Source organism: Apaloderma vittatum, unplaced genomic scaffold, assembly GCF_000703405.1.
Source record: "Apaloderma vittatum isolate BGI_N311 unplaced genomic scaffold, ASM70340v1 scaffold6525, whole genome shotgun sequence".
Taxonomy (NCBI): domain Eukaryota; kingdom Metazoa; phylum Chordata; class Aves; order Trogoniformes; family Trogonidae; genus Apaloderma; species Apaloderma vittatum.
Window position 1 is genome coordinate 1 of NW_009716429.1, and position 8,903 is coordinate 8,903.

The 8,903-nt window shown below is 44.9% G+C and overlaps 1 protein-coding gene across 1 annotated transcript in view; it reads right to left on the reverse strand.

The window, feature by feature from the left end:
* Positions 1 to 966: 966 nt before the first annotated feature.
* MYOT (myotilin) overlaps positions 967 to 8,903 on the reverse strand; it is a 17,245-nt gene continuing 9,308 nt past the window's right edge. Inside the window, exons 4-10 of the mRNA XM_009869523.1 lie at positions 7,135 to 7,236; positions 5,079 to 5,128; positions 4,413 to 4,545; positions 3,087 to 3,294; positions 2,474 to 2,639; positions 1,858 to 1,991; positions 967 to 1,466 (exon numbers count right to left, since the gene is read on the reverse strand). Of these exons, the coding sequence (XP_009867825.1) occupies positions 1,294 to 1,466; positions 1,858 to 1,991; positions 2,474 to 2,639; positions 3,087 to 3,294; positions 4,413 to 4,545; positions 5,079 to 5,128; positions 7,135 to 7,236 (966 nt within the window). The 3' untranslated portion in view covers positions 967 to 1,293. The remainder of the gene's footprint in view (positions 1,467 to 1,857; positions 1,992 to 2,473; positions 2,640 to 3,086; positions 3,295 to 4,412; positions 4,546 to 5,078; positions 5,129 to 7,134; positions 7,237 to 8,903) is intronic.

Sequence of the window (8,903 nt, forward strand, 5' to 3'; positions counted from 1 at the left end):
GCTCCTGCCCCGGGCCTGGCCCCATCGCTTGGCACCGATACCCGTGCCCAAGGTTGCCATGTTTGTACGTTACAAGTGAGCCTTTTGGGCGAGCCGGGCATCGCTCGGCCTTCAGTCAGCTCAAACCCACCAAGAGCGCCACGGCGGGGAGTTATTTTAGTGCATTTTATCGCTCAGGTGGGCCAGAGGAGAAGCATGGCGGTAGAGCTGCAGGATTTTGTTGGGGTTTTAGTAGTCGGTGTCGTGCAGTTCAGGTTTGGGGGGGTTTATTTAATGATGCAGCAGTGCGGTGTGAAGCCAAGGCTTTGGTTTTTTCTGTTCTGGAGGGTGTTTGTGGTGTTTGCTGACCAACAGCAGCGTTACCGTGCACCCCGCTGGGAGGAGCTGAAGCTCGATCCACCCTCAAATTTCCCTTTAGCAGATACAACTGAAAAATCTTCAGAGATGAGGTTTGTTGGAGCATGGCAAAATCACCTTTCATGGTATTTATTGTTATTTTGGGCAAGGCGGCTGTGAGTGGTGGCAGGCAAGCCGTTTGGATGATTCAAATCCAGGGCTTGGTGAGAGTGACCAGGCAGGTAAATCACAGCCCCTCCCTGACGAAAGGAGCGAGGAGGGCAACCTGGTAGCCTCGGCATTTCATATCATACGGGGCAGCTTTTGGGTCAAGCGTGCAAGGAGGAAAAATACCAGTGTTGTCTCACTGGCAGGTTTTTAGTGTTAAGGAAGTGTCAGGACCTAGTTTATGCTAAATAGTTTATAGCTGTGAGGTGACAACAGGTAGGGGACCAGCGGCAGACTTCGCAGGGTAAGGATCTGTCTTTGCTGGGTCTGGTTTTAACAGATCAAGGAAGAGTCACAGCTGATGTTGGTTATTTAAAATTTTATTTGCCTGTAATTTATTCTCATAAAAACACTCTAGTCTATTTGCGTTTAGTATTCAGACAGTACAGATTTCTGCTATTATCAAGAGTGATATTAGAGAAGCAGTACAAACCAATCTACTTTAGCATGTAACCAAGCACAGGTGGAACTAAAACCACCCACACTTGTAAAATACTAATAAGCCTGCTTTCTTAGGCTTTAGAATTAAAATACAATACTTAGTAAATGGTTATAGTCACCAAACCATATAAACAAAGTCTAACCTGGTAAAGTGGGAGCAGCTCAATGTGCAAGAGTCAGAGTAAAAATATGTAGATAGGTATTTTGCTAATTAGAGCAATCACCAGTTAACTGCATCTATGTTGTAATTGTCTCTTAAGGGTGTGATTTTTTCCTCTTCATTTCCAGTTAAAGTTCATCACTTTCATACAGTCCAGACTGCTCAGCCAAACGCTGAAACTCTCCTTCTGGTGAGAAAGCTTGTTTCACATCCAGTCCTCTTCCATTAAGTGCCAAATACTTGCTAAAAGTTGGTCGAACCCGCAACTGCTTTGGGGCTGGAACTGGCTTGTTTGTGTGTGCTGTAAGAGAGAAAAAAGTCTCTTTCAGTGTCTTCCCAGACTGCAGAAAGACCCAAATGTTTTTCATCAGCAACATAAACCATCAAACCCTTAGGAAGAATTTAAGACAAGCCCATGTCTTGAACACCAGAGACTTATATTCACCCTTCTTGGTATCAACCAAAATGTAATCTTTAAACAGTGCAGATGTGGACAATGTGCAAAGGACACGTTGCAGTGGTACTAAACAGCCGAGTTTTTCCCTAGGATAATTACTTTTCATCTAGTTCAGCCTCTTTGGAAAGAAACCCTCCCAGCAGTCTAAGCTTCATCAGGTTCATCTCGAGGGCCTGTTCTGAACGTGCCAGCGGTGGCTTCAGCCGTGGTCGTGGCACTGTGCCGTGGTACTTACTTGCAACCTCCAGCCTGGCGTGGCACGTGGCCACGCCTGCTCCGTTGACAGCAGACACGGTGTACCAGCCAGCATCGTTCTTGTTCGCGTTATGAATCAGGAGGCAAATCCTTCCTGTGTTGTCATGTAACAAGCTGAAAAATGAAGGCGTTTATGTGTAAGTGCTTGGAGGGGGAGGAAGATGTTGAAATCAGAGAGTTAGTTTACATGCTGAGGGACTGAGAAAGCCCTAGAACAGTTCTTGCAGGGTACTGCAAACTATTTACACATAAACACTGCGTATAAGTTAGAAGCCACCGGTGATGCACAGCGTGATACCATTCAGGTGGCATCAGAGCCCTTCTGTAGCCCCGCAGCCTCAGAGCACGGTGAGTCCTAAAGCCACGCTTCTCCATGGGCCTTGTAACTGCTGCTAGAATTCAGAGTGGCATCTGGTCACAGTTTTCTCTCTGCCCTCAAAACAAGACTCTGAGACACGGGCACCCTGTGTCCTAAGCAAGGGGCAGGTCTAGCTTTCCAGCTTGGTGCTTTTAGAAACCAGCCAATTCAAACCTGACTTTGCAAATACTGGTTATTGGTTTTTAACACGCCAAGGGCTAACTCAGTAGTAGGATACCTTATTCGGTCTGTATTATATTGTACCATTTCGTTGTTTCTTTTCCAGTAAATCCGGGGTGTCGGGATAGCAGAGATCTGGCATTCGAGTCTGGCTGTATCTCCTTCAAAAACCTTTTTGCTTTGTGGCTTGAAGATGAAAGTTGGAGGCATGTGGTGCTCTTTTGCTAAATTAAAGAAAAAGATAAGGAAGAGTTACTGTAAGTATTGAATGCTAATATCAGGCTTGTTTTTTAAGGTTTCAGAATGCTAAATTCATGACGACACATGGAGCCTACAGGCAACTCCCAGGAATGAAAGGGGCTAGTCAACACAATTTACTTTAGGAGAGGCAATCAGCATATGTTATCAATCGTGGGAAATTAGTAACTCCCAAATTCTGGACATCTCACTACATCTGAATATCTCGCTAGAAATGCTTTGAAGAAATATGGCATCCTAGATGTATGTGTTTAAAATAGTCTTGGAAAGGTGTTTGTTATCACCTGAGCCTGAGTATCTGGAGATCTGTTCCTGCTGCCTAATTGTTTTGTGTCCTGGACATATGGAGGAAGGCAGTAATACTGAGATTTTTCCACGTGTGGTCAGGTAATTATCAGTGCTCTCAGTCTTACCAATTACTTCCACTTTTACTGCAAAAGACGCTTCCCCTGCGCGGTTGACAGCCACACATTCGTACGTCCCTGCATCAGATGATTTGACTGCTTCAAAAATAAACGAGTGGAATCCCTTTTCTGACACTATCATTTTGTGGAACTGATCTTGATGAACCATCCTTCCATTCTGATACCACATCACATCTGGAGTCGGCAGCCCACTGACCTGTGCAGGAGAGGAGAGCAGTGAAGAGTTAAACAGCTTCAAGATAATAAAAGCCTTTCAATGCTATAAAGAGTTTGATGCTGATAAACAATCAAATCACGATCCTTCTGTGAAATTTTACACTCTTGCCTAGTTTTGAATATTAACGTGGCTCTGCACAGAGAGGAACACTTGTGAAGTGCTGTGGAAAGATGAGCTTTGGCTATGAGGCAGTAGATGCTGTTCCTGCAACCCCATCTTGTTCCCATCTTGTAGGGACGTTTTGATCTGGCTGAAGATCCTCATTGTGGGTTCATAGTGGGTGGGAACTCACCCTGTTAACCCCACAGCTTGCACTGCCAGCAGTGCTGACATCTATACTGTTCTGATAATATATGTAAATAAACCGTCCTGCAGACATGCTCCAGGCTCTCCACAGCATTTAGAAGTTTAGCCATTTTGCTGCAAAGAGCTTAACGTCACACCTAAGTCTGGCAAGAGTTTACTTAAGGAAAGAGATGGAATTGATTAGGAAAAATCAAACCAAACCACTATCAGCAACCACCCTTTGTAGTGAAGTTGTCTGTGCTGAAGACTCAGGTTCTTTCTTACCCTAGGGCTGGTGCTATTGCCATGCAGTTTCAGGCCATTCTCTTACTCTGTTTGTAGTTAGGGCACTTCCTTGCCAGCTTGTCTGCTCCAGCAAGGGCAGTTACTTCAGAGAAGACTAGTCCTAACCAGGCCTTGCTGGACTTGTGTCCAACACGTGGCCACTAACATCAGTGGAGTCCCAGGATAAAGCACAAGGTTCCCTCTGAAAATGCTTTCTTTCAGCAAGGCCTTAATATTCATTCTTCCCAATGAGGTCTAGAAGGTGTTCTGGGGTGGCCCCTATTTACCACTATTTAGCTTTAACCATATTCCTATGCAGCTATTTCCTTTTACATTTTTCCAAGGGAAAATGCTGAAACATTTAGCCATCTCCTATTTCTGGCTTCGTATTGCCTGTAGAGATCCTGTACCATCTGCCACTAGCGCTCTGGCTTATGAAAGCACAAAGGCACCGCAGCTCGGAGACCTCTCTTCATGCCACACACCCCGCAGAGCTAATGGAACTGGAAGTGAAAGGCTGGCATTACTTTGAAGTCAAGCCTGCAGAATCGGCCCTCCTCAATAATCACATCTTCAGGCACTTGTGTGAAACGTGGCTGAAAAAACTTTTCCTGGATTGAGTCGTGCCCACGCTCGTCTCCTCTTGAGGATGGTCTGCTCCTAAAAAGCGGACAGAAACAGTTGGTCTAAAAGTTGCACAAATAACATTGAAGCACCGATTGTAGCTCAAGTCCCTTGATGTGTTTAGGAAGCCAACCCTACAGTTCTGGTTTGCTTTTCAGCTGTAAGGTGTGGGTTTCAAGCAACCACTTGTCTTGCTTAGGTTGCTCAATTCTACACAGAAGTAGAAACCTTCATCGTTGGCCTCATATCCAAAACAATTTTTAAGAGCAACGTAGACCGTGTTTCATCATTTACCTTGTTGGACCCTGCTTTGACTAGAGATGAGTCTTCTAGAACATGAAGCACATTTGCTCTAGGTACATGAAGTCTTTAAGTCTCTAGTATTATGCTTAGAATTGACTGGATTAAGATCATAGGGATCATCAACCATCCACAAATGGTAGCATTTTAGTTGAATGAATTTAGTAATTAGTATTTTAGGAAAAGCGCTAAGTAGGGAAGTAAATCTAACATTGCCAGCATTTCAAATAAGGTCTTGAAGAGTAGTGCAGCACAAGTTTATGCGTTACCTTACATGTGTTGTAGGAACCTGCAGCCTGATGTTTTCTGCATTCTGGTGCTTGGAAAGAGAAAGAAGAGAGGTGAGTTAGCTTAGAGAGATTTTTATCTATAAACTGAACAAGAAGACATTTTAAGTCCGTGTACTGGCTGCTGCTAAAAACCAAACTGAATACTTCAGAAATCATTGCAAAGAGGTGAAGGAGCTTGCATCAGGAGCTAAAACACTTGATTTTCACCCAAGGACAGTAACAAGTAGTATTAATAGCATGGCACAGCTTCTCATCACTCTGCACAGGTGATAGGTGCAGCAGTTGTGTTTGGCACACAAGGCTTTTGGCCAGCCAGTAACCTTTGTTAGAGGAGGGTAGTACTCCTGGCAGTATCTAAAAAGAGAGCTAAGTACAGAGTGTCCTTCCCTACAAGAAGTGGAATCGCTGGCAAGAGCCCTGTATTGTGCCCACTTAAATATGGTACCAATAGCGATGGACACATGCTGAGCTGGAAAATATTTTTCTTTCTACATCACAGCACCAACTAAGCTCGCTGACAACCCCATAATCACATGAGTAAATCTGCTACAGTACCCAGGATTGATTCCTGCTAGGAACTTGGATGGCTGGAAAATGCAAGCAGAGTTTATTACCAGTGACTCATTTTAGCAATGCAGTCAGATAGAGGAAATTCTGCCTGGAAATTTCTGGGGTGTTTGCATCGAGCCATTATGGTACTTGGTTCTGTAGCCCAGTCCTGTGGAACATTTAAGCCTGGATTTAAATTTCAAGCACAGAAGCAGTCTTCATTTCAGGGGAAGCGTTACATGGATGAGGGTTTTGCTGGACTGAGCTCAATGCTGAGGCCAAAGGCAATTGCTTGTCTCTGCTCATTTACACATATTCCGTACAATTATTACTCGTCTTGTGAAAAGATGCTGCAGTGACGAAGTTGCTGATAATTCTCATGCTCTGTTATATGGGCCGACTGTGTAGTTCAGTTTCTGAGGAATCAGGAGGCTGACTGAATCAGTGACTACACTATTTAAAAATAAGACTAAACAATGAGAATAAGCTCTCCCAAACATAACCTAATCTCTCCTTCCAATGCTCCCTTTTATGCAGGATTTCACACACCCTGAAAAGTTGACAGTCATCCTGTTTTGACTGAACGTTTCCTTGTTCTCTGCAAAAGATGAGGCTTCCCGTGCTCTCTGACATCCATAATGTTCCCTTCTTGCCTGCTTTTGTCGGGTGGTTTTTGGGGAGAAATAGCTCAAATTCCGTATTCCTCCCTTGCTGTGATCTTAAGTGTCTCTTGCATCGAGGAGTTTCGCTAACTGCACTCTGGAAGGTGTGTGCCAGCCTGCTGGCTTTCGGCCTGCATGCAGCAGGAGGGACATTTTCTTTAGCTGTGCAGGTACCTGGTGTCGCATCACAGATATTTCCACTAACTTTGATCACAGAAGTGCCAAAGAGAGCTTTTAACTGGTCTGAAAAAACAATGAATGATGCAAGTCTCCAACTAAAATGCTTTTGAAAATGCTATTAGCAACAGATTCTTGTCTAGCAGCATGTGGGCTGCTAAAATAACTGCTTTGCTTTTTCTTAATGCTTGCAGGCCCCTGGAGGAGGTAAAACCCAACCGATGCCACCCCAAGGCCCTGACCTTTTGTAGGTAATGTCACTTATTCCAAACAGTGACAGGTGGAGGTCTTGCTGTCCTGGCCAAGCCTGAACTCAGGCCGTTAGAGAAGGGGTACCTGTGTCCCCCGCTGTGCTGCTCCCTGCCTGTCAGAGGCAGGATGTAACGCTGTGCAGCAGCTGTTGTAATTCTTCCCTGGAGAGATCATTCCTACAGATCGGGCCCAGCAAGGGGACGGTGCTTGAATTTCCCCCCCTCTGCCACCCCCTTCCAAATCACTACTATGAAGAGCCCTGCCAGTAAAAGCTGTCCCCTTCCCGTCCCTGCACTCGTACCAAATAGACCCCATCTCCCCGCCCCGCTCAGGTATGAGCAGGTCACAGCACAATCGGCAGGAAATCCCTGTTCTAGGGGCAGGTGCCCTGTTACCTGTGCGTTCGGCACGTTGTCTTCACTCGGTGTTTCCAGCACAGATGCAGCGCTCACTGGTCCGAGCAGCCTGCGAGCCATTCTTTCTTCATAAGTTATTCGCTTAAAGCGGCGTGGAGAGAAAAGGTAGTCAGAAGTCCGTTTACTATTTCAGGTCAACTTGTAAGAGCGCATTAATATGCCACAAATTCAGGGTGTGGTTAATGAGAGCAGTGGCTGAATAGAAACACCACGTCTGTTCCGGAGGTTTTGCAGTCTGTGATGCCTACTGAAGTCAGCCTCAATATATACAGTGCTGAAATGCATAAAAGATTAAACTGCCTGTTCATCAAAGCCTCTCTAATGCCATCTGTGGCCTTCCACTCCTCCTCTTTCTCCGCTGCGATTATTTATGGGTAAGTGATGGCATTATCTCAGAAGCCAGAGCAAGTCCCAGGGTACCTTTCTGTTTGCACTGGGAAAACTTCCCAAGTCATTCAGCTGTGGATTTACTTCAGGAGCTTGAGGCATGATGAATGCTGGCGTCCCCTACTTCCAGAAAAAGCAAGAGCCACACCAGAAGCAGACACAGCCAGAGAGGAGCACCACTAGCCCTGAAAGCCTGAGGGAATTTGATGCCAGCACAACGGCCACCTTCTGAAATGCTGTGTGCTGCCTGGAGAGGAGGCAAGAACGTGTTTCAGTCGTGTAACAGTAAGTTCCTACAATACGGATGCAGCACGTAGGGATAAATATGAGCAGAGCTAAATTCGAATTCTGTGAGTTGGATTAGTTTAGAAGAATACATTAGTCACCTGCGCACTAGAACACCTGACACTTAGCTCCCCACAATATTTACCTTGGGCTTGGATTTTGTGACATGAGGACAAGCTCTGACTGAATTTCTGCTGTGTACAGTGTATGTGTGTGGCTACTCCTGGGTAGATAAGGGTTTGGCGAGGCTTGTGGGACTTTTCTTTAGAAGAGGGTGAGAGAGACCTTTTGCAAAACCTGTGAGAGCTTAATATCCCTGCGGTCATTATGGCTGTATCAAGTGTGGCTGAGATTGGCCAGTTGGTTCAGACATTGTTGGAGGACAAGGGGAGGAGGACACAGAGCGATTGCATAAGCCTTATTTTTAGCCTTCCTTCCTATGGGAAGAAAAGCTGGCTCGCAACGGCAGATTGGATGTTCCTGTGAGTGACACATTAAGTCATATTTGACCTAATATACATTTTTTCTTTAATATTTAGAATTATACATAATGACACAAACCTGTTCCTGCTGAGGGTAATGGAAAAACTGGAAAACCTCTTTTCTACTTCAGGAGAAAGCAGATGGAAACTATAAACACTGGGTTTCTACCAGTCTGTCTCCAGCCAGCAGGAAGTTTCTCATGTTAGAGACTTGCTCACTCTAGTTTGCTGTAATATGCTTCTCTATCAGTAAGCAATTTTTTCTCCCAAATTTGGATTTCTTGGCAAAGGGGATTGCGTTTTGTCCCTTTGCAGAATAAAGAAGTAGATACTGAGACTAAGAGACCTTCCTACAGGAGCTAGGCTTTATGATAAAAGCTCATGTAATTTATTTGATGTGTTATTCACACAGAAAGAAATTAGAGAGGTTTATCACGCGTGGTGATGGTCTCTAGAGTGAGCTTTCAAATACTGATACTTCTCCAAGTTTCTAATGATTTGGGGTGGTTTATTAACCCCAATGTTGAAAGCCAGGATGAAATCGTGTCTGGAGAACTAAGGGATTCTCTTTGGCTTTCAATTTTTCTGTAGACA